This window comes from Papio anubis, chromosome 10, assembly GCF_008728515.1.
Source record: "Papio anubis isolate 15944 chromosome 10, Panubis1.0, whole genome shotgun sequence".
NCBI classification, from domain to species: Eukaryota; Metazoa; Chordata; class Mammalia; order Primates; family Cercopithecidae; genus Papio; species Papio anubis.
In genome coordinates, this window is record NC_044985.1 from 59979903 (window position 1) to 60006365 (window position 26463).

A 26463-nucleotide genomic window follows, 5' to 3' on the forward strand; every position below is an offset into this window, starting at 1 on the left:
TCAGCTATTTGGGCGGCCAAGGCAGGAGAATCGCTTGAACCTGGAAAGTGGAGGTTGCAGTGGGCCGAGATCACGCCACCGCACTCCAGCCTAGGTGACAGAGCAAGACTCTGTCTCAAAAAAAAAAAAAAAAAAAAAAAAAGAAATCATGTTAAGACAAGGTCCTACTGGATTAGAGTGGGGGTCCCTAACATAATGACTGGTGTTATTTCTCAAGAAGAGAGAAATCTGAACACATTGACATGCAGGGGGAATGCCATGTGATGTGGTGGCAGAAATTGGAGTGATGTATCTACAAGGCAAGGTACATGGAAGATTGCCGGCAACTCCCTTCTCTGGAGCCTTACAAGACATCAGATAGCCCTGCTGACACCTTGATTTCAGACTTCTAGCCTCCAGAATTGTGAGAATGAATTTCTGTTGTTTAGCCAACCAGTTTGTGGTAATCTGGCAGCTCTGGGAAACCAACACACTAGTTAAGGAGGCAGAACGAACAGTAATAGAGATCTATGGATAAAAAGAATGGAAATATAGCTTTCTAAATGTCATGGACAGTAATTCTTAGAATACAGGTTTCCTCTGCAAAAATCTAGTAAGCTGTCTGACATTTTGATTTACTGTGTGATTTAAAATGAGTTACCTCACCTCTCTGAACCTGTTTCTCATCAGTGAAGGGGGCTTTGGGTTACCAGCTCTGAAGCCTGTCCCACTTGTAATACCACCAATCTGTAATGCATATGATTTTTCTTTAATTGTGTAATTTAAGAAGCTATTAGGTTAAGAGAAAGTCACTCAGGGTATTTAGTTTCTCCTCTATCTGTCTCGTTCACCCCCGAAGGTGAGAAGTGTGTGAAACTAAAGTATCTTATTCTCCAAGCTGAGCATCATTTCGGGTGTATGTAGTTGAAGCACAAATTATCTTCTGGCTTAGGTGCTGCTCAAGCCTCCTTTCTGCCAAGCATGTTTGAAAAAATAAAAAAATGAACACCAATGTGTACCCATGGACTAATCAACCCAGCAATATAATGGAAAAGAGGGAATTCACGCAGCCTTGAATCTGGGCCTCAGAGGACTGCCTGGGCAGGCGGTTTAAACTCCTTAAACCTATATTCTTATCTGTAAAATGGCGATATTATTACTTTAATGGGTTGTTGAGAGGACGAAGTCAAATCGAATATATGTATATATATGTATACATGTGTATATATGTATATGTGTGCATATATGTATATATGTGTATATATGTATATAAGTTTGTGTAGATATATGTATATAAGTGCCTACTATCCAGTGGGCGTTTACAAATGTTACTTGCTCACAAAACTCTGGCTTACAGAAAGCACGCTAAAAAATCTCCCAGATCCCCCTGCCAGTCCCCTGGGTGGGAGACTAGTCGGGTACTTCGCTTCCCTCTGCGAAGACCCTACGCAGAGCCTGGAATTGGCTGGACGCAGCTCGCAGCGCCTGCGCCCGGTAGGACGGCGCGGGGGCGGGGCCGGCGGAAGCGCTCGAGTGTCGTTTCGGCTGCGCCGGAAGTTCCTAGCCGGGCCTGGCGGTAACCTTCGGGGCGTCGCTGTAGCTGCCGCTGCTGCTGCAGTGGGCTTTGCGGGTCTGAACCTCGGCGGGGCTAAGCTAGTTAACTGCCAAGAGTTGCCAGGTTTGCGGTGGAGGACGCTGAGGCCCGTGGGGGGCAGGCACACGGGCGCAGGGCCTCCCAGCCGACATGTCTCTAGTGGCGGAAGCCTTCGTCTCCCAGATTGCAGGTAGCGTGGGTGGCCGTAGACCCAGAAGGTGGCGGCGCGGTCTCGGGGAGTCGCATGGGGTACAGGGTGGAGCATTCCTCCACCGTTGTGGCATTATACGCTGAACCCAGCCCGGAGGGTGGAGGCAGGCACGGGCTACCAACCTTATCTCACGTATGGAAAAACTAAGGAGACACTTGGCCAAGGTCACTCCGCAGGAGCTGGAGTCCCGTCTCCTTCCCTTGGGCGGTACTTTGTCCCACCTCCCCATTCCGTTGGGAGGTGCTGGAGTATGAAGAGGAGGCCTTGGATTGGGATTGAGGTGGGGGGCGTGACCACAGGGGCAAACATGTGAACGCTTCAGTCTAAGAGTAGGGGCAGTTTCTGGGTCTTGGTACCCAAAGTTTAAGGTGACTGTCACTGATCAGTTGTTACCTATTGTTGTTGAGGGAACATCAGACTTCTTGCTTCCTCTCCCAGCGACACAGTAGTGCCATTTGCTAAGACTCTAGGAGTTATTTATTTATTTTTTGAGACGGAGTTTCTCTTTTGTCACCGAGGTTGGAGTGCAGTGGCACGACGTGGCTCCCTGCAACCTCCGCTTCCCGGGTTCAAGCAATTCTCCTGCCTTAGCCTCCTGAGTAGTTGGGATTATGGGCACCAGCCACCACGTCTGCGCGGATTCATTGAGATATTTTTAAATCTGCATGTACTTTAAAGAAATACCTTAGAGTCGGTGCATTGAAAATGACTGATGTATATAGATTTCTGATTTCTCTTATTGAGGTTCTTATTTATTGCCATGAAAGAATAAATATTGTTGAGGAAGTGAGGAGACCAGACATAGGTACTTTGAGATACAGGCTGATAGAATTAGTCATAACTCCCTAGCAGTGTTTTCAACATGAGTACGGTAATGAAGACAGTCATCACAATAAGTAGGTACATTTGAAGTAATAAGATAGTATTTTGGAAATGGGAAGTACAGAATGTGTCATAAAATTTGCTGGAATGTTTTTTACTGCTTTGCGTTTGTGTAAACATACATTTCTTTTTTTTTTTTTTTTTTTGAGACGGAGTCTCGCTCTGTCGCCCAGGCTGGAGTGCAGTGGCCGGATCTCAGCTCTCACTGCAAGCTCCACCTCCCAGGTTTACCATTTTCCTGCCTCAGCCTCCCGAGAAGCTGGGACTACAGGCGCTCGCCACTGCTCAAGTTTTTTGTATTTTTTAGTAGAGATTTAGTTTCACCATACATAGCTAGGATGGTCTCATCTCCTGGATCTTATGATCCGCCTCGCTGGGCTCCTCGCCTCCCAGTGCTGGAATTACAGGTTGAGCCATCAAGGCTCACATTTCTCTTTTTTTTTCCTTCTTCACTTGAAAATATTATTTTCTAGAAGAGAGAAGCTCCTACTAGATTGCAAGCTTCTTGAAAGTAGGGATCAAACTTATTTTATTCCCCATTGTATTCATAGTCAGTTGGTGCTCAGTAAGTATTTGTAACCCAAATCAATGACTGATCTTGAGATTTCAAGGAATGATTATTTCCATTTTTACCATTCATATTGAGAACAAAATCAGGCTTATATAGTTAGATCAGCGATTTAATTTAGTTTGCTACTATGTAAAAAAAAAAAAAAAAAAACTTCACAGTGTATGTTGAGAGTGGTTCACTGGGTGCATGTGTCCTAATGTGTGATTTCTTTTAATGAGAAAATGATGAATGTCTTTTAATAAACTTTTGATACTGCTTTAAGTAGTGACGTTTAAAAATTTCTAGGCATTTTGTCTGTCTGCCGTCTTAGCTATTTGTAGTGATCTGTTACTCTCACATTTCTGGAGGCAATGAACTCCAGCTTCAAGGTGCCAGTATCTGATGCGAGCCTTTGTGCTGCATTATCCTGTGGCAGAAGGTGAAAATGCCAGGGAGGGCAAGAGCCAGGGACTGAGGGGGCTGAACTTGCTTTTATAACAACCTACTCTTGGTATAAAGAGATGAATCCATTCATGAGGGTGGAGCCCTCATGACCTAATCACCTCCGAACAATCCCACCTCTTAATACTGTCAGAGTGGCAATTCCGTTTCAGCATGAGTTGTGGAGGGGATATTCAGACTATAGCAGTGGTTAAAGTAATAATTTATCAGAAACACTATGTTTGACTTGTAAATGACTTACAAATGTGACTCAAATCCAGCAACTGTTCTCAATATTCTGTTTCTGGTAGTACAGGCTAGAGATATGTGTCTATGTAGACCTATTATAACTTAAGTAATTATGAATCTGTTTTTGTAATTGAGAGCTCTAATTTATAGTGTATCTAACACTTTGCTTATTACCCTTCCTTCCTGTGGACATGAGCTAACACTTAGTATTTACTTTCTTTTGGAAATGTTTAACGATATCTGGCATCTCTCTGTGGTATTCTTGAAGTGACTTCTTTGAGATCCTTATTCATAAGGATATCTTTTTAGAAGTCTTCTCTGAACTCCCCAGTTTAAGTGAACTGCTTCTGCCTCCTTACTACCAGTATTTCCCTTGCCAACTTTTTTCAGTTATTATTCCTAAATAGTACTTGTTCTATCCATTTCTACTGCTGTTACCTTAGTTCAAAGCTTTGTCATTTTTTGCTTAGATAACTGTAGTAGTGTCTGAAATGATTTCTCTGCTTCCAGTCTGGCTTCCTTCCAGTAGAGTCCATACACTGCAAGCCTCGTGGGTTTTTTGTTTGTTTTAATTTTCCTTAAAAACAAAAAAACAAAAAAACAAAACCTCCTCTTGTTTTAACATTTTGTTGGTTTCCCATTGTCAGTAGAACAGCCTCATGTCTTGTCACTTCTTTCCTTGCCCCTTGCCTGAGATGTCCACTTTGCTTGAATAACTCCTGTTCATCCTTTAAGACTCTGGGCACCATTTTAACCATTTAATGTAAGTCTACTTGACGTTTTTTTCCTGTCAAATCAGAAAGGTTTGTCGTTGAGTTTTTTTTCCCAATAATGATAATGATATGTTGCCATTATGGAAAATGAAAACAATCCAGAGATAAAGTAGAAATTACCTGAAATCATACCACCCAGATGAAGACTTCAGAATTCCATCCTCATCATTAAAACTTTGATGAACAAAGCTATTTCATTCTCTTTCCCTGAATTAAAAAAACGACGTAATATATAATATGCATAATTTTTTGTAACCTGTTTTGTCATATATTGGGATCTCTTTTCATATCTGTGAATGGAATTACACATCATCATTTTAAAATGGTTATATAGTATTTCATTGTAATGAAGAAGCCAAAATTTATTAATGTAGTATTACTTAGATGGGTATTTAGGGAGTTGTTATCAGTCAGTTCAACCAGAGAAGCAGATGTACCAGGATATCTGTTTCTCTCTTTAGCCACACACACACACATGCATGTGCATACACAAACACATGCAAAGAATTGGCTCTTAATGTGGGGGCTGGCAAAGTAAGTGCAAAGCATGCAAGGCAGGCAGTCAGGATGGGGAGATCCAGGACTAAGAGAGCACTGGCAAGAACAGGTACTGCTTGGAGTGTCTGATCCCAGGGAGGACTTAGACCCTTTTTTAAAGGGCTTTCAACTGATGAAATCAGGCCACTTAGGATACTCTCCCTTTTGATTAATGTAAAGCTAACTAAGTAAGGACTTCAATTATATCAGCAGAATCCCTTTATGGCATCACCTAGATTAGGGTTAGAAAAGCTAGGAGGAAGTGTGTGTCTGCTACAAAATGACTGTTGCCTCGCTTCTCTTCCCGGCACCTGGTGGAGAATATCCCTTGTAGCCCACTTTAACTGGAGACGTAGTAGAAAGGGAATTTTGGGAAGTGTGTTCAGTGTAGGTAAGCTCATGTGTCCCAAAGCCATCACGTGTGTGTGATTTTGGTCTGTTGTAAGCAGTGCTTACATAAACATATTTTTGCATCTGTTCAGTCGTGTTTTGGAATATATTTGTTTTTTTTTTTTTTTGAGACAGAGTTCCCATCACTCTGTCGCCCAGGCTGGAGTGCAGTGGCCGGATCTCGCTCACTGCAAGCCTCGGGCCCCGGGTTCCCGCCATTCTCCTGCCTTCCCAGTCTCCCGAGTAACTGACCGCTGGTGCTCACCACCGCCTCCTCCGCCAAGGCTTTTTTGTATTTTTAGTAGATGGGTTTCACTGTTAGCCAGGATGGTCTCACCTCCTGACCTCGGATCCACCTGCCTCGCCTCCCAAAGTGCTGGGATTACAGGTTTGAGCCACTACCTCGCCTTGAATAAATATATTTGTTAAAGTGGAAGATAATTTTGAATTTTTCCTTTAGCTTAATATGGAAAGAAATGGTAAGTTATCTTTTTGAATGAATAGTTGTTTCTCTACATGATGATGTGCTGGATTTAGAATTTTTTTTTTTTTTTTTTTTTGAGATGGCGTTTTGCCCTTGTCACCCAGGCTGGAGGGCAGTGGCACAATCTTGGCTCACTGCAACCTCTACCTCCCGGGTTCAAGTGATTCTCCTGCCTCAGCCTTCTGAGTAGCTGGGATTACAGATGTCTGCCACCATGCCCAGCTAATTTTTATGTTTTTAGTAGCGATGGGATTTCACCATGTTGGCCAGGCTTGTCTTGAACTGCTGGCCGCAAGTGATCCGCCTGCTTTAGCCTCCCAAAGTTCTGGGATTACAGGTGTGAGCCACTGCGCCTGGCCTAGAATTTTAAAAGAAGGATAAAAATGTACCTAGATGTTATTAAAAAATAGTTTAAAAATATTTTATAACCTGTATATTTAAGTTTTCATTTTTTTTAATGGCAAGAGTTTTCAATACATTACTCACTTTTTTTTTTTTTTTTAATTTCGTTCTTACAGTCAGTTGGGTATGAATATATCATAGGGGAGGATTGTGTAATCCCATTTGGGCTACATGACCACATTTGGAGCAGCTAAAAGGGTAGAGTACTTGGGTGGACAGGCCTAACTCACTTGCCCATCCCTGTGCCAGTAGTGGCTCCAGGTATTAGGGCTCCATAGTGCCACCAGATACACAAAAGAAGGGAGAGAGGTGTAGAGCACTAAACAGCGGAAATTGGGTGCAGTGTGGATTGCTTCCTTCACCTTGCTTTTACACTTTCTTTGGATTTTGAAGTGAAAAGTCTAACCTAGGTTCTTATTCAGCTACTTCCTAGCTGTGTGAACTTGGGCAAATTAACTGCCTGTTTAAGCCTGAGATTTCTCATTTGTAAAATGGTGAAAATAATAATATGTTACTTTAAAGATACAATTTTGGTAAAGCTTTAAAAAGTTATTTGTGAATAACATATAATTCAATAATAGGAAGCATCTACATAGTTATTGCCATTGTTAAAATTACTTAGGAATGTATCCTAGAATACTTTGTTATTCCAGGATATTTATTTCAAGATATATGCTTCAGCCATGTTTATCTTCATTATAAAATTGAATCTTGGTATAAGTCATATTGGTGGTCTGTTAATTAGAATTGCCATAGCTGGTTACTGATAATAAGAGTAAGCTTTTGAGCTACCGTGTTAAATGATTTATGTATGTAATTGCTAATAATAACAATTTGGTCTTGTTAGATAGGTATTTTGTGGATATGAATACTGAAACTCAGTATAAAGGTTAGGAGTAAGATCATTGGAGTAAGAGCTGAGTTCTAAGCTCAATCCTGCTTCTTGTTCTGTGATCTTGGACAGGCCTTTCTAGTCCTCAGTTTCCTCATTTGTAAAAGGGGATAATAGATTTTACAATGTATATTAAGTGTCTAGTATAGGGTGGTCGATAATAAATGTTCAGTACATGTTACTTTCTATTGTTACTTTTATTGCCCAAAAGCCTTTCACCTTATAGTAAGGGGTCCTTTGAGGATATTAACTCTTAACATCTGGTATCCCATTACCATTTTGGACAGAAGAAAATGCCCAAAGTATTCTTATTTTTCTTTACTCATATACCATCTTTTCTGATTTATTACTCCACTGGTGCCTTGCCATATTTTAAGCACATCAGTTAGTTTCATCATACTATAATTTATTAATCTTTTGAAATAAGCATGATATCTGTTCTGTTCTTTATTTAGAAGCTCAGTAAACTATATAAAGAATGAAAAAAGAATGGTCGGAATATTCCATTTATCTCATTGTGGGCATTTGGGTGCTTAATTATTTAAATTTATTAATAACTTCATTTAAGCAGTAGCATTAATTTATAGTATGAGCTAGGAAAGTAGTTTTGCAGGGTTCCATGGAACCCATATGTAAGCATCTTGAAAGTAAGTGTGATCAAAACGGGTATGTTCTTTAAAATTTGTTTTTATGTTGGTAATAAAGTACTTTCATTCCGTTTCTCCTCACATGAGTACTGGGGAATCTGGACTGTAAAAGCATTCAGAAGAGTTCCAGAGGCTAAAGGAAGTACAAAATATAGGTTTAAAGGCTTTTGTATTATAGAAGTGATGCTATTCCTCACAGTGAAGAAAATGATGGTAAAGGCTTGTACATCCATGTATCAGAATATTTTAGTGATGGCAGGTGCAACAGGTAATTGAAAAAATACAATGCATTAAATTCTTTTTTTTGAGATGGAGTTTTGCTCTTGTTGCCCAGGCTGGAGTGCAATGGCATGATCTTGGCTCACCACAACCTCCGCCTTCTGGGTTCAGGTGATTCCCCTGCCTCATACTCCTGAGTAGCTGGGATTACAGGGATGTGCCACCACACCTAGCTAATTTTGTATTTTTAGTAGAGGCCTGGTTTCTCCACATTGGTCAGGCTGGTCTCGAACTCCCAACCTCAGGTGATCTGCCCACCTCGGCCTCCCAAAAGTGCTGTGATTACAGGTGTGAGCCACCGTGCCCAGCCTTAAATCTTTTGCTCTTGAAAATAAAGATGTTTTGTTATTTTTACGTAGTATTTTGGGGATTTTCCAGTATTGAGGAAGGCACTGAGGAATTACTAAAAAGTTATTGAACTGACCGTCAAATTTCAGAGAATTTAAAAAAAAATCATATTAGTCATATGAATAATCTTACACAGTTGTGCTTATGACTTTGGAGATACGAAGCTGAGATTGAATGGTGCAGATGGTAAAGCAAAACAGTGATAAAATAGGTTATACTTCAGACTAGAGGCAAGATATAGTTTATTGACAGCAGTGGATCCTGTACTTTATTATACCGTATTCCTGAGTTGATTGAAACTAATTTTTTTTTTTTTTTGAGATGGAGTCTTGCCCTGTTGCCCAGGCTGAAGTACAGTGGGGTAATCTCAGCTCACTGCAACCTCTGCCTCCCAGGTTCAAGTGTTCTCCTGCCTCAGCCTCCCAAGTAGCTGGGATTATAGGTACCCAACACCACACCTCGCTAATTTTTGTATTTTCAGTAAAGACGGGATTTCACCATGTTGACCAGGCTGGTCTCGAACCGCTGACCTTATGTGATCTGCCTGCGTCGGCCTCCCAAAGTGCTGGGATTACAGGTGTGAGCCACCCCACCTGGCCAAAACTAAATTCTTAAGAGCAATGTTATGCAAATTTTTGAAAACTTGGATAATAAGATCCCTTCAAAGGCTTGTTTTCTGTTAATGGAATAGTTCATAGGCTGTAATTTGAGTTTTAATTTTCTTAATGTGATTTATTAACATATTATACTCTGAAATTACATGATTTTTAGTTGTTAACTTAAAACTGGTGCTGGGTGCCCCATAAAATTTGTCAGTGAGTTATTAATGTTAGCCCAAGCTTGCCATATTTTGGTGAAAATTGAAAGAAAATGCCACCAAACTTCTTAATATTTTTCAAACATTTTTGAAATGTCTTGATAAGCAGTTATCAGATGGACTGAAGATATCAAATACAGATGAGATATTGAAAATTCAGGCTTCTCTTTTTTTTGTTCAAAGACAGAAGTTATAATATTCAGAAAATCCAGCAATAGACATTTATATGTAGAAGAGAAGTATTTGCTTTGCCAGTAAGAGAAATGCATGCTTTAATTTTTTGTTGCTTTGTAAATGAGCCTCTCCTCTATTCTTGAACACTTTTCTTATTTTTATATGCTCTATAAATGAATGATGGCTTTGAACTTTTTTACATCAGTAATAAAAATGAAATTTGATTGGTTAGTAATAAAGAAGCTTCTTTTCATAAAAACAATCATTTTGTCATGACAATTCTCATTAACTGTAACTGTGTTGGCAAAATAGAAACCATAAAATGCATTTCACTGTTTTTATGCACTTAGCTATGTTTTTTTGCTGATTATATATTTTATCTCTAAGAACTTGTATAAGCCAAAGAATTTCTTCATAACTTAATCTGTCTGTAGATGGAAAAAAATAGACTTTTGATGTGTATATTTTTTCCAGTGGATACAGTATCTTTGAGTATTACAATGGTATTTACCCGCACGTGGTCATATTTTATTACCTGGTCAATTTAGAGCACTAATTAGAACTTTATATGAATAAATTGTGTCATTTTTATAACATGAAGAGGCCATTATTATTCAAACAGTGTTTATTTCTGTAAAGTAATATTGGCGGCTGACTCTTCAATGATCTAGCCATTTTTTGATCTCCATTTCTTTTGATTGTTAGCTTTTATGTTATAGAAAAAGGTTTTGGCATCATGACTTACAAGTAATGTTTCTAACTTTCTTATTTTATACATTTAAAGAAAGATTATGTGTCTTTATAAGAAATAACATGAAAATAAAAGTTGCTATCTAGTTTTCATTAGATGCTATCATTGTTATTTTTACTATTACTGTTATTACTGTTCATCGATTTAAGATTCTAATTTGGCTAGTCCAGGAGAACTAGTTACATAATGTTAACTTTTTAAGTGATAATTGACATTTGTTCTTACATTGAGATTGTGAATTATTTTTGATGTATTTTCTCCCTAAGCAGTTTTCTCCTTTTTGCCATCTACTTGCACTGATTTTCTCATACTAGCATTTGGTGGCTGTTTGGAAAATATAAAATAATTTTAATATTAAAATAAATATTTAGAAAAGGTGCTAATGTGTGAGAAATTACAGAGTGCAAATTAAAGGCAAATATAAAGTATGCTTTCATTATTTACTGTTTTGGATTATCTTTGTATCATAGGTAAATGACTATTGGTCTGACTTTTATGAAAAGATATAGTTAGATTTGACTTTAGCTAGAGTTGTTTCTCTCTTGGAGTCTCTTGTTTCCTCAATCTGTGAATAATACAGCAACTGCCATTCAGGTCAGTTTTTAAAGATGGATGTAAGCCATTCTAGTCACTGGGTACCAAATCCTGGAGGTTAGGGAGTCATGGTGATGCAGTCAGCAAATTGGAGATACAGTGAGATTTCAGGAAGGCAAAGATTGAAGATATTGGATTAATAAAGTGAAACTGACTGGAGGGAAAGTGCAAGTGTCAAAATCTATGTCTGAAGCAGTAAAGTGGAATTTATAAACAATGTCAGGAGTCAGCTTGGTAACTGATTTAGATAAACAGGGAATTCTGAGGCTTCAGATGAGTCGACGTTTTGTGTGATTAATAGTTTTAGATAAACGGAATTCTGAGGCTTCAGATGAGTCAACGTTTTGTGTGATTAGTAGTAACTATCAAAAGTCTTAACTGTCAAGTTACTTTTGCGGTGTAACAAACCACCCTAAATTTAGAGGTGTGTAACAGCCACTTTCTTATGTTCATGGATCCTGTGGGTCAGTAATCCAGACAGGGCACATATTGCGAGTGGCACAAGTTGAGACATAACCATATCCACACACATTTGTGTCTTTCCACAAGGTCAGACTTTTGATGCTTATTCAGTCATAAAAGCAATAAGAAATATCGAGTTGCTTAAGGAGGCAATTCTCCTTAGTACTACCTGTTGACTCAGTAGTCAGAGCTGTGGCACGTAGACTAAACCAATCCACAAGTCAGTCAATATTGTAAACCGCACGTAGTAGTATACTTAATATATAAATGATATGGATTAAAATTTCCACATCAAACGGTAACATTTAACATCAAGAGAAAAGGGGACAGGAAAAGATGTAATGAACCAGTCTAAGGAGAGCGTCGTGGACAAGGATAGTGTCCTGGGCTGCTCTGGACAGTTGTCAGTGTCTTGCAAGGAAGAGTTCTTGATTTGGGCAGAGCATTTGGCAGCAGATGCTGGGTGCTGATCTTGAGTGACTGCCAGACAGTGTCTTAAGATGGCCATCTTGAGTTGGTGGAGTTCTGCTCTTTTTATGGCCCTCAAACCTTCTGGTGAGGACTGATAGTAAAAAGTGTGTCTGGTTATGTCTTTATCTGGTTAGTACGTGTAGTCTCTGTTGATTAGATGAACATGTGGTCCCTGTTGGCATGATGCCTTTTTAAATGTAAGGTGGAGTCTTTTTCTAAGATAGGGTTACTTATGTATAGGGTGCTGTATACAGCACAGGAAAGATGGTTTATGTCTCACTCATGATGTCTGGGTCTTCAGCTGAAAAGACTCAAAGGCTGGGAATGATCCAGTGGTTGAGGGTTGGAAACATCTGGAAGCATCTTCACTTACATATCTGACAATTGATTCTGGCTAGGACTTCTGCTGGGGTTGTTTTCTGGAATGCTTACATGTGGCTTCATGTGGCTTGGCTTCCTCACAGCTTGGTGGCCTGAGAGTAGTCAGACTTTTTATGTAGTGACTCAGTATACCACATACAAGTGCCTAAGCTAGCAAGGTAGAAGTTGCACCACCTTTTATAACCTACTCTCAATTGTCCTGCAGCATCACTTCCACAATATTCTGTGGGTTACAGTGGAGCTACAAGCCGGCCCAGATTCAAGGGAAGGGGAATTGTAGGACAGGAATTACTGTTGTGGACGTATTTAAGACATATACTTTGCCACAGTAACCAAGGTGGTACTGCCTGTTTTCGTTAGATCTGGGAACTGACAAAGCACACTCATGACTGAATAGAGGTTCTAAAGAAGGATGGGGATAGATGGGGAGTTGGGGGTGAGTAGCGTGGGTGGTCTTGTACATTATAATTAGTTACCTGTGGAACTCTCTGAAGCTAGTGATGCCTGCCTAAACATGCATGCATATACAAATACTCCTTTATTCTCACCAAAGGCCTATTATATGGAAAAATTGAGGATGGAGTTAAGAAAAGTATAGTTTTCAAATACTCTATGTGTCTTTGGTTAGGAATCACTGAATGATTTGGAGAGAAAGTGAATTCTTGAGTTTACACTGTTGAATTTGGTACCCATTGTTGAGATGTTATCATTCCTTAAATTGGTTCAATGATTTTATTTTTAGAGTTTTAGCAGTGTTTTTTGTTTTTGTTTTTGTTTTTTTTTTTTTTTTGCTGTCAGATACCTTTCAGGCTTTAGATAGCAAAAGACCTGCTTGTATTTTCTGCAGAATATGTTCATTGAGTACCTAATTTGAGCTAGGTGCTCTGCCAGGTGTTGGGGGTGTAAAAATAAGTAACAATTCTTGCCTTTCTTGAACTTATATTCTTTTGCAGAAGTAGATCATTTTAACATGAAGAGCTATATCCTATAGTAGAAATCTGCACAGAGGTATCTAATTTAGTAAGCCTTTGCTGAACATTTTGCCTCCCTTTCCTCAAACTGCGTTGGGGGTGTTAGGTTTTTGGTAAATATCTAAACTCGTCTTCATGCCCCCTACCTTCTATCTGGCATGTTTTGGATTCTTTTTTTGGATCCAATTCAGATTTCATCTCCTTTTGTGAATTCTTTCCTGTTTTCCTCAGGCAGATTTAGTTATTTCTTCATGAATATTTCTATAGGGCTTTATACACACTTTTGTTCTAATGTGGATATTAAGAATTATTGATTGAAAATATACTGTGAGCTGGAGACTTTATAGGGTACTTACATAGTTTATCTACTTTTTTTTTTTTTGAGATGGAGTCTTGCTCTTTTGCCCAGACTAGAGTGCAGTGGCACGATCTCAGCTCACTGCAACCTCCATCTCCTGGGTTCAAGCGATTCTCCTGCCTCAGCCCCCTGAGTAGCTGGAATTATAGGCGCGCACCACCACGCCTGGCTAATTTTTGTATTTTTAGTAGAGAAGGGGTTTCACCATGTTGGTCAGGCTGGTCTCAAACTCCTGACCTTTTGATCTGGCCACCTTGGCCTCTCAAAGTGCTGGGATTACAGGCATGAGCCATCACGCCTGGCCAATCTAGTTTTATTCTTCCAATAACCTAACAAGATAATTAATATTTCCCTCTTTTACAGTGAGGTAATTGAGACAAGAATAGGTTAACCAGTTTGGCCAAGATAACTCATACAATAAGTTGTAGAATTGGGAGGGGAAGCCAGGTATGTGTGACTCTGAAATGTATGTTTTTTCCCTACACCACCTGTATTTGCTTAATGTATTTTAAATGGTTATGTGTACCTTAGTCACTCCTAATCCCAACTCCCTCTTTGTTCTTCACTTGCTCAACAAAATTAGATCCTAGAGGGCAATAACAGTTTTATATTCATCTTTGTCTTTGTATTATAGTTTTGAGTACATTTTGGATGTTTATCACCTGTTTGTTCATTTAAATGCTTTCAATATTTTTTAGGGGGAATCCTCTGAGCATTTTCTACTGTGTTCTCATATTCATAGGGAAAGTCTTTGATGGAAAGATTACCTCATTTCCTATTTTCTTCTTCTTGGAGAATCTTGCAGTTTTGTTAACATTTCAGGCAGTATACTAATAAGTCAGATTCTCTGTGGGGGATAATTTGTTCTATAACTAGCTGGGAGTAATGAAGGAAGAGCAATAGTTTTTTGGTTAACTAGCTTGATATGAGATAGCAAAGTATATGTACAGTACCTGGAACCGTAATCACGTAGTAGATACTTAAAAAAAATAGGTGCTGTCATTACAGTGATTGTATTTGGTTTAGATGGGAAGAACTACTTAGTTTGAAGGATATTTGTTTTCTATCTCTAGAGTTAGATTTAGAGAACCATTAAACTATTGCACTGTGAAGGTTAATGTTGTTGAGGTCTGATAGTTGTGTGGGCCTGTTTTGTATCTGTTTTTTGGCCAGATGGATTGGACCTTTACTCTTAACCAGCTGTTTTTCTATAGTTCTGCTGTTGATCTCATACTCATTTTTAGTTCTGTGAAAAGCTCAGTCATTTTAAATTTCAGATTACCATTTTGAAAATGAAAACTAAAAGTTTGAGTACCAACTTCAAGACTCTTCTCTGTTAATTTATCATAATCATATGCAGTTGGCCTGCTTTTTATTGGAAATTAATGAAAAATAATGGATTTTTTTTTTTCTTTTTGTGATGGAGTCTTGTTATGTTGCCCAGGCGTGCCTCAAACTTCTGGGCTTAAGGGATCCTCCTGCTTCAGCCTCCCAGGTAGCTGGTATTACAGGTGCACACCACCATGTCCAGCTATGATGGATTATTTTTATAATGGATCAAAGTCTAAACATAACCATTTGAGAACATGACACATACATACTTATTAAGAAAGAATGGAAGGTTTTAAATTTGACTTGTATTTATTTACTTTACCCTGAGTTATTGGCTTGTTGGTGTTGTGAATTTGTTTTCTTGACCCTTGTTAACCTCTAGAAGTTTGTCAGGTTTATGAAATTGGTCCTTGAATACCATTTTGAAATTGATTTCTAGTTACAAATAGATAGATATCACAACTGATGTTCATAATTCCTAACTTATTTTTAATTTCCTTATCTAATACTTCTAATGGAAAAACTATCATGTTACCACTTTGATTCCAAAGTAAGTGTGGCCTGAGTTCATTTATCTTAAAGGCTTTTTCTTGAACATTGTAAAATAGCAACATGTTACTAAGGCATGTTTTAAAACATGGCTTTAAGCCATAGCCACAATGCTTAAGGAGAAAAAGATAGTCAAAAATCTTCTTGAAAAAAATTTATCTACACACATCCTTACTACCATTTTCTCTGAGATAAACGAATGAAAGAGATAAAAAGAACGTAATCTTATCTCAAGTGCCATCTGTGTCTCTAGGATAGTCTTTGTTGTGGTGTTCACAGACCATCTGCATCAGATTTACCAGGAGTGCTTGTTAAAGATGCAGATTTTTGGTCCTCATCTCTACAGTATCAGAATTTGAGTTTAGGAAATACATAACTGTATCAAGTTCCTCAAGTGTTCAGGAAGAGTTGAGAACTACTGTTGTAAGATAATTATAATTGCTTTAATTCTAATAATTATTACCCAAGAATATTTATTTGTGAGCTCTGCAGGAGGTTAGCTAATTTAGTTGTGTGTTCACCGTAGAGTAATACTACTTGAGTTCAAATCCTGGCTGCTGTCACTTACTAGCATTGTGACTTTGGACAAATTACTTATGCTTGTGCCTCAGTTTTCTTATTGTAAAATTGGGAAAATAGTAATAGTATCTACCTCATAAAGTTGTGGGGTGTTTAATATATGTCAAGCACTTACATGTACAGTAAGTACAATAAGTCTTTTAAGATTTTCTATTCAGCTTTCCTGAGATATAATTTACATACCATTTTAAATTTATAATTCAATGATTTTTAGTATATTTACATAATTGTGTGACTATTACCACAGTCTTTTTTTTTTTTTTTTAATTTTCCACTCACCTCTCCAGTTACCACAGTCTAACAGTAGGTTTCCATCACCTCCAAAAGAAACTCCTTGCCCATTTGCAGCCACTCCTCATTGCCACCACCAGCTTGAGTCAACCATTGGTCTACTCTGTTTCTGTAGATTTGCCTCTTCTGGACATGTCATATAAATGGAATCATATGTTTTCTTTTGTGTCTGGCTTTTTTTTTTCATTGGGCATAATGGTTTTTGAGGTTCATCCATGTATTCATGTTGTAGCATGTATCAGTACTTCTTATTGCCAAAAAGTATTCCATCATATGGATATACTGCATTTTGTCTGTCGATTCACCAGTTAATGAACGTTTGAGTTGCTTTCCTTTTTGACTATTGTGAATAATGCTGCTATGAACGTTTGTATATATGTCTTTATGTGGATATTTATTTTTATTTCCCCTGGGTGAATACATAGGAGTGTAATTGTTGGGTCATATGGTAAAATTCTGTGTTTAACATTTTGAGAAACTGCCAAACTTTTCATGGTCCCACCAAGCAACATGTGAGAATTTTCGATTTCTCCACATTTGCAAAACATTTGTTATTGTCTGTCTTGTTGATTATAACCTTCTTATTGGGTGTGAAGTGGCATCTCATGGTGGTTTTTATTTGTATTTCCCTAATGACTAATGATGGTGAGTATCTTTTCCTGTGCTTTTTGGCGGTTTGTATATCTCCTTTGGAAAAATGGCTATTCACATTCCTTGCTCAATTTTAAAAATTGGATTATGTTGTCTTTTTATTATAGGGTTGTAAGAGTTTCTTACATATTTTGGATATATGCTGTGTGAGTTTTGCGGAATCTTAATTGCTATCATTATCATAATCATCATCTGCCTAAATAGAAGTCTAGTTTGTATCTGGCCAGGAGATAGATTCTAGTTATTCTCTGGTTTTATTGGGCTCCAACTTTGGTTGTGAGAGGGAAGTTCTGCCTTCATTTTTCTGTGTTTTCAATCTTTGTTGCTTTTCATCTTGTGCTTCGAGAATGGCAGGGTGTTAAGACCCATCTGCCTTGGGTATTCGACTGTCCTCATTCATTCATTATTACTCACTCTGAGTCTTTTTTTTTTTTTTTATTCTCGAGATGGAGTTTCTCTCTGGTTGCCCAGGCTGGAGTGCAGTGGCGCGATCTTAGCTCACTGCAACCTCCGTCTCCCAGGTTCAAGCGATTCTCCTGCCTCTCAGCTTCCCAAGTAGCTGGGATTACAGGTATGCACCACCATGCCCGGCTAATTTTGTATTTTGTATTTTTAGTGGAGATGAGGTTTCACCATGTTGGCCAGGCTGATCTCGAACTCCTGACCTCAGGTGATCCACCCACCTCAGCCTCCCAAAGTGCTGGGATTACAGGCGTGAGCCACCGCACCCAGCCCACTCTGGGTCATTTTAATCTTTTGCTTACTACCTTGTTCCAAATGAATGGGTTGCTGGAGATAGTGAGTTATTTGTGGAATATTATTTGAGTTATTTGCCGTAGTTCAGTAAATTGGAATTCATTTGGTATTTTGGAGATTATACACTGTCGTGTATGTTTTTTTCCTTGGTTTTTGTGTAATATGTAGCCCAAACAGAATTAAGCCTTGTTATATGTATACCAGATAATATTGTCATAATGAGGTAGACTTCAGTATTTTTTAGTGTTTTTAACTTCAGGCATTGTAAAGGTACACATAAGGAGACAGGCCACATGTGCCTCTAAAATAGAAGTGCCTTATGGGCAGTTACTTGGTTTTCTTTATAATTTTGCCTTTAGCTCTTAGAATAGTGCCTGACACTTTATATGCATTCAATGTATTTATTGAATGAATGGTAAAACTGATTTGTAGCTGTGGCTAAATTTACTTTCTGAAATAAGATATATGTATAATTTACTATACATATTTATATACACTGAGTATCCCCAATTTGAAAGTCCAAAATCTGAAAATGCTCCAAAATCCAAATTTTTTTGAGTGCCAACATGATGCTCAAAGGAAATGCTTATTGAAGTGTTTTGGATTTTTGATTTTTGGGTTAGGGTTGCATAGCTGGTAAGTATATAATGCAAGTATTCCAAAATGTGAGAAAAATCCAAAATTTGAAACACTTCTAGTGTCAGGAATTTTGGATAGGGGATACTCAACCTGTATGCAACAAGCGATAATGGATATACAATAGACTCTTATGTCAGTCAGTAAGTTTCTTTTTCCTAAAAACTTATGATGATATGTAGCCAAAGGAATAGTTCTGGTCTGAATCTTCTTCTGGAGGAATCTTCTGGAATCTAGGACTACTTTTGTATTTGTGTCTAATACTTATGTATTTTGTCCTAGAATGTTTGCTTTCTGCTTCAGGATTTCTATTTTAATTGATGGTAGTCTATATCTTTGTATCTACACCTGCTTGCAAGTGTGTTTTTTAAGTAGCCTTACCACTGTGCTACACAATACTGCCTGCTTTTTTTTTTTTTTTTTTAACGTTTATGGAAATGACAGTGTGACGCTGCACTTTCCTGTTCTCCAACACAAGCCATTTCTGACATAAACACTAATCTCTGACTATCGAGATAATGGGAAAATGGTTTTAAACACCTTTTGTGGGAAGAGTCACTTCTGCTTACACATCCTGTATCATATCATTAAACATTCCCTATGAAACACTATCTAAGGGGCATTACTATTTAATAATTTCATGATCATCATTATATAGTGTTATTTTTGACTTGCACTATAGTTTGCATTTTGATTTTCTTTTGAATTTAATACATAGCCCTTAAAATTCCAGTTTTGATAAAGTCCCATATCATATTTTAAGTCTAAACATCTTAAAAATCTATTTTAAATTAAACCTTCATATATTGCCTAAAACTTGATGGGTTTTGAACATGGTGTCTATGTTGATATCACTGATATCATTAGTATAATATTTATGTCAAAATAACAAATTTCCTTCTTTTCTCTGTGTGTCTTGCAGTAACTTGTCCATGTTTAAGAGCTGCCGAATGCTCTTTGAACATTTTGTTTTATTAGCAGTATTTGCATTTACAACTTTGGCAGGAAGCCATCCAAATTTGGAGATAGGCTACACATGTTTCTTGCTTCTTTTATATAACACTGTCTAAATAGTCTTGCTGTGCTGAAGAGATGACATCTATGAGGTTTCGGAATCTAGTTGCCTAAGGATAAACTGAGTTTGACTTCATTAGTGCACAAATGATAGGTTTGTGTAGAGTTATTATAGCATTAATCAATTTGATGGATTAGAAATATGACAGAACTGAAGCAGCATGTAATATTAGTGCCTATTATTCTACAAATTATGTCTTCACCTACAGTCATATGGCAGAGGAGTCATGTACATCAAGAGTGCAGAACTTTAAAAAAAAGAAACAAACAACAGAGGACATCTCTTTCATGGCCCTTCTCTTACCCTCTTACATTAGATCATTGAGAGATGGATTTCAGAATTAGACTAATTTTTTTTAGGTCATAGCACTTTCATACTTTGAAATACCTTGATTTGAATGGAATAAATAGACATTTAATCCTAACCTAATATTTAAGAGAATACTACAAGTAATATATAAAGTCTTTAAGAGACTTATGGCCATACATATGTGAATTTGTTGGTTAGCAGTCATTTCATTAAAAATGATAATGGATTAGTAGTAAAGAATATTGATTTTTTGTTGTATTGGTTGATAAAGCTTAAAAATAGGTAACTTAAAGGTAATTAAAATGAATGAGAAGCAAATACTTTTTTGGGGGGTTGTGGGTGTTGTTTTATCATGTGTGCATTTCTAACATTTATGCATTATTTATTTTATGGCATTCAAAAGTTCAAGAATATGTGTCACTTCTTTTTGATTTTACTTTGTTCTCCAACGTAAATACTCATGAGCTTCTTTAAGAAATATTAATTTGCAAAAAAACTCTCCCACTAAAGCCTGAAACCTTAAGCAGCATCTCTTTTGCTCCTGGTAAAGAAGACACTAAATGTAGCATAATCAGGGCCTGGGCAAAATTGGGAAATAGGTAAAGAACTAACTGGACTTTTAATAACTAATTGGATATGCACTTAGTTATGAGGTGCTCTGATATTTGCTTTATTTCTAGGTATTCTTTTTGTCTGCAATATAGGGATATGTTTCTTCTTTATAAAAATGATAAAAATTTAATGGATCTTTTGTTAGAGAATACTATTAGAATAGTAATTCTAATTTTAAAGAGTGAATTAATGTAGGTCACTAGGAGTACCTTAGAGTAAGTTACTGCTTTAGTATGAAAGTGGTACAGGAATTTCTTTATCATGAAATAATTAATTTCTAAAAGGTGGGTAGTTTAATTTAGAACTCTTATAATAAAGATATTAGCTTAAATGATGCCTATGTAAAATTTAATCGTTGTTAATTTAAATTTCATATTTTGGCATGTGTTATTGTAGAAGTCATCTTCAGTTTGGAGCAGTTGAGAAGCCAAGATTTTAATTAATAACCTCGGGACCACAAGAATTTTTCACATTCTAGGAATTTACCTCCTAGAAAGAGAGAAAAGATATTGACATAACAGTATGATAGAGTAGAAAATGATATATAAGAAAAATGCAAACTGCTGTGGACAGTATAGATAAAGGAGAAATTAGATTTGCTTAGTCCTAAAAGCCTTTTTGATGGATGTGGCATTTAAACTTGGTTGAGAAAGGTATAGGATTTGGGTATATGGCAGTGAAGGAGTATTCTGAACTTAAGGGGAACAATTTGAGCAACGTCACAAAGATGAGAAAGTATGAAGTTTGTGGGGGAAATTTGAAGTACTCTGGTTGATACAAGGGTCATGTTAGGGAGGTAGTAGGCAGGGATCCCCATTCTCCTCACTAATTCATGTGTGTTCCCCCCGCAAGCTTTCTCCTTGGTCAAAAAGGATGATTTTATCAGAAGAGAGCAAGACTCTTCCTTGCTCCAGAGTACATGAATGACTGGGTTTCCTGCAAAAACTTCAAATAAGTTGTTATTTAATTAGAACGGTGTTCTCCAATGTTGGATGAGATGTATGTAGGAGCAAGGGGTGATTACTGACTTTGTCTGACCTTGGGAAAGAGAAGAGTAGAGAAGAAGTTGTCCTTTTGGATTTTGTCTTTTCCCAAACCAAGAGATCAGCTTTTTATAAGGTGTGGATAATAATTTTCATGATTCATATATTTACATATGAAGACAATTATAGAGCTCGTTTCCTAGAATGATAGCTACGTGGTTGATTTGTAGATTCATTGCCCAGTTTAGGATTTCCACTTTGGGCACTCCTAGGGAATAACTAGTTTTTTTTTTTTTTTTTCCTTTCATGTCATGCTTTACATGTAATGTATGTGCAAGACAATCCTTTGAAATACAGGAAGAAAAACATACAAATTAACTATATATTACTTACCTTTGCACTAACCCTAAAACTGGAAATCTCTTTCTATACAATGTTTTTTATTAAATATATAGTTTACATCAGATGTTACTGCTGTATCACTCCTCAGTTCAACTTACCTGGCAATCTCACTGTTCCCCTTTCCATTTCCTATGACTCTAACCCAAGAATCACCATTTATGAAAATTTCATGTCCTTATCAATAAAAATTTGAGCATGCAGGCCTGAATTTAGAAATCATAAAATTGTTAATTGCTGAGCTGATATATCATGCAAATTATAAAACATATACTAAAAAAGAAAGTAGAGTTAGAAAAGATAAAAATTCAAATTCCAGGAATTTTAGGCAGCTATGTAATATTTTTTTGAGTTGTGTTATTGGTTGTAGTGTTGAAGTTGTTTGAGTAAAGTTTATTTTATTTTTTATGTTTTGCCATGAATTTTTGTTATCTTCCCTGCTACATTCTTAGCCTGCATAGTACAGAGTAATAACAACAATGATGATACTGCTAATAATGAAAACAAATGTTTATTCAGCCGGCATTTACTGATAACCTGCTATGTGCTAGGTTCTAGGGATGAAGTGGTAAGCAAAAATCAGGCGTGAATGGTGGATTCATGGTGCGTATTTTCTCATGGAGAAGGTAAACAATCAACTACTTAAATGTAAAAATACAGACGGGAGTGCATGCTATAAGAGCTTGTAAAAGGAGTGTTTGAACTATTAAAGGAGGTCAGCGAAGACTTCCCTGAGGATAGGACTGGCTACATAATTTTTAAGGCCTAGTGCAAAATGAAAAGGTTCAAAAATTACTCACTTTCGAGACTGAGACAGCAGAACATTAAACCAAGCAGGGGGCCCTTCCAACTGCAGGCCCTATGCAACTGCACGGGCTATACGCTCATGAACCTGGCTGTACCTGAGGAAGAGATTTTCGAGCTGAGATGTGCCAGTATCATAGGAGGATAAAATTGTTCCAGGCAGAAGAAACTGCAGGGGGGAAAGTGGTGCATTCAGAAACTGGATGAAGGCCAGTGTGGCTGGAGTGCAGAGTCAAGGTGGGGAATGTGTGTGTGATGAGGTAGGCTGGTAGAGAGGGTAACTTCAGAGACCAAGTAGAGCCCTGTAGGCCATGTTGAGGATTTTGGTCTTTGTTCCAAGAACCACATGTAACTATTGATGTGTCTTAAACGTAAGATTTACTTTTGATGTGGTAAGAAAACAAGTAACTTGCACTTTGACTGCATTGGACAACTTTCTTCCTCAGCCTCCATTTCTTGCCAACCCCCTTTTTAGAAACTTTCTGTCTCACCCTCTATGTTTTTTCTAAGGCTGTCCCTTCATTTAGGTGTGTTTAAAATGGCACTTCACACCAGAGGTGCTTTTGGTGATAGAAACTGAAAATAGGAAGAGTAGGCGAGTCATGACATTTTATTTACTATTGAAGTAGTTTGTGGTCTAAAACATTTCAGGTCAACTGAAGAAAAACTAGTAAAATATAAAAATGTTTTATTATTGTTTTAAAATGATTTTTCTTTTAAAATGCCACAGATTTTTAAGATGTATATTGTCAGCGCCATGATTTTAAATCCTTAATCTCTCTTTTACACATGCTGAGGAACAAGGGGTGATTACTGACTTTGTCTGACCTTGGGAAAGAGAAGCGTAGGGAAGAAGTTGTCTTTTTGGACTTTGTCTTTTACATAATAGGTATTCCCAAACCAACACATAAGCTTGCTTTCTGTTAGGTGTGGATAATAATTTTCATGATTCATAGGTTTACGTATGAAGACAGTTATAGAGCTCATTTCCTAGAATGATACCTGTGTGATTGATTTGTGGATCCATTGCCCAGTTTAGGATTTTCACTTTTGGCACTCTTAGGGAATAACAAACTAGAGATTTTTTTTCTCTTGTGTCATGCTTTACATGTAATTATATGAGCTCTGTCACTGATACGGTTTGGATGTTTGTTCCTTGCAAATCTCCTGTTGAGATTTAATCCCCATTGTTGGAGGTGGGTCCTGGTGGAGGTGTTTGGATCATGGGGGTGGATCCCTCATGAATGGCTCAGTGCTATCCTTGATAGTGAGTTCTCTCTCTCAGTTCACACGAGATCTGGTTGTTTAAAAGAGAGTGGCATCTCCCCGCCTTCTCTTGCTCCTGCTTTTGCTATGTGTGACACCTGCTCCCCCTTTGCCTTTTGTCCATGTAAGCTTCCTGCAGCTCTCACCAGAAGCAGATGCTGGCACTGTGCTTCTTGTACAGTCTGCAGAACTATGAGCCAAAACAAACTTCTTTTCTTTATAAATTACCCAACCTCAGATATTTCTTTACAACAATACCAACAGCCTAACAGAATCATGTAAGGTGATGCACTTAAGTCAGTGATATTTATATCCTCTGAGCTGCTCATGGGTAAGATAGGCAGCTGGTCATTCTTTGTATACTCTACCATTTCCTGTCCACTGCATGATAAACTGCAATTCCTGGCTGCTGGCTATGTGGGTTTATATCAGTCTATTTGCCTTCTCTTTTTAAGTCATAAATTCTATTTGTGATGAAAACACTGGATGTTTTGGTAGAGTTACCTTCTGAGAATTTATTTTCAATAATGATTTCTGAGTTGAAACAGAGTTTATGTCTTAGATTGAGTAAAATATTCACCCTTTTCACCTATTTCCAGCTTTAGATTCTTAATAACAGAGCTTTTGGTATTTGTAGGCAGCTTCTTTGATCTTATTTGCAGTGAAGTAGTATGTTGCAAACTTTCTGTTACTTTCATGTTTGTCTTTTGGATGAGATCTGGAGAATCCATGGGGGTGATGATGAATTAACTTTTTTTTTTTTTTTTTTTTTTTGAGACAGAGTCTCACTCTGTTGCCCAGGCTGGAGTGCAGTGGTGCGATCTTGGCTCACTGCAACCTCTGCCTCTGGGGTTCAGGCAGTTCTCTTCCTCAGCCCCCTGAGTAGCTGGGATTACAGGCGCCAGCCACCACTCCTGGCTAATTTTTGTATTTTTAGTGGAGATGGCCATCTTGGCCAGGCTGGTCTTGAACTCCTAAGCTTGTGATCCACCCGCCTTGGCCTCCCAAAGTGTTGAGATTACAGGCGTGAGCCACCACACCCGGCTGATGAGTTAACTTTTAACTGAAATTACTGACCACATAAATTGCTGTTCATATAAGAACTCTGTTATGTTACAGAGTAGTGAAGTAGCTTCTGATTTATCAGAGAATACTTAGATTATATTCAGCATATGTTTAATACTAGTGTATGTAAAGGTTGGTGCAAAAATAATTGCCGTTTTTGGCATATCATTTGTTGGATTCTTCTTTGTAAAAGCCATAAAATATCAGAATCACCAATTTTAACACAGTAATACAGGTTTAATACAGTTTTTGGGCAAAAACTGCATTACTTTTGCAGCAACCTAATACTTCATTGTTTTAAAAATTTGTAATGCATGCCTAGTATGTGCACAAAATAGCTAACCAAGAGTTAAAATTACCACAATTTTAAATTAGAATGTCCTGTTACCTTAACATAGATGGTAATATTAAGTTGAGTAAAACTTTAGTTAGCCAGCATGTTTAGGGAATTAAATGGTAGGTTTAATCAGATATCTTCTTTCTTTTTACAGACAATTAACATCAACTGTATGCAAAGCATAGTACAGTGTATGGTTCACAGATGCATATGACACATCTGTGTCTCCAAGGAACTTGATTTCAATATTTATTCTTCGAAATGTTGTGAATTTTATTCCTATGCTTTATTGCTAGTAAGATTAATATGATGCATATAATTGAATCTTTGATGATTTAGAATTTTATAACAAACGAATCTCATTGTATTGTTTTTAGTATAGATGTAAGCAATATAGGTGTGCTGACTATACAATTTATCCCAAAAGGTTATTTTTTTGAGTAATTTGCTGATGTCAGCTTGTTTTTGTTTCCTTTTATTTTAAAAACTGTTATACAAGTTAATTGGTTCTTAATGAAATTTTACTTTATTAAAGTTGTGACAGCAAAGTATTTTGTTTCATTGCTGTGTTGGTATATGCGTTGAAATTCAGTAGCCCTTATATATATGTGTAATATTGTGGGGAACAGCATACAAAATTATGTGTAGTTCATTATTTACTTGATGTTTTCATGGCATTATCTCTAAATATGAGTTTAATTTTGTGTAGCCCAAACCAAACTAAACCTAAAAGTCACATTTGTTATTTATTGTAATAATACTGTGTTTTTCTTTTTATTCTAAAGTATAAGTAAAAGCAAATTAAGGAGTTCCTTTTTCCCATTCCAGGGATTGCTTTAGAACATTTTAAATGATCAGTCTTTAAAAAAAAATGCTTCACATGTACAAATTTATTTTTAAAAATCAGCCAGAATTATATATTAAAGTTATTTGTTGCTATGTCACAGAGACTAAATTAGTATAAACACAATTAGAAATATAACAATTATTATCAAATCTCATATATTTAGTTGCTGAGAGCAAATGTAGTTACATTATTAAAATGGGTGATTCTGATGTTTTGTGACTTTTACAAAGAAGAATCCAACAAGTGATATCCTGATATCCTATGTATTCTGTCAGTGGAGCCATTGCTTCTTAAGTGCAGTTGATTAGACAAAGTTCAAATCTAGTGCTTTTCCC

General features: G+C 37.2%; 1 protein-coding gene across 1 annotated transcript in view; it reads left to right on the plus strand.

Annotated features, from left to right (window-relative positions):
• Nucleotides 1-1508: 1508 nt before the first annotated feature.
• The window catches only part of MTX2 (metaxin 2), a 69349-nt gene continuing 44394 nt past the window's right edge, over nucleotides 1509-26463 (plus strand). Inside the window, exon 1 of the mRNA XM_003907658.4 lies at nucleotides 1509-1763. Coding sequence (XP_003907707.1) covers nucleotides 1724-1763 — 40 coding nt within the window. The 5' untranslated portion in view covers nucleotides 1509-1723. The remainder of the gene's footprint in view (nucleotides 1764-26463) is intronic.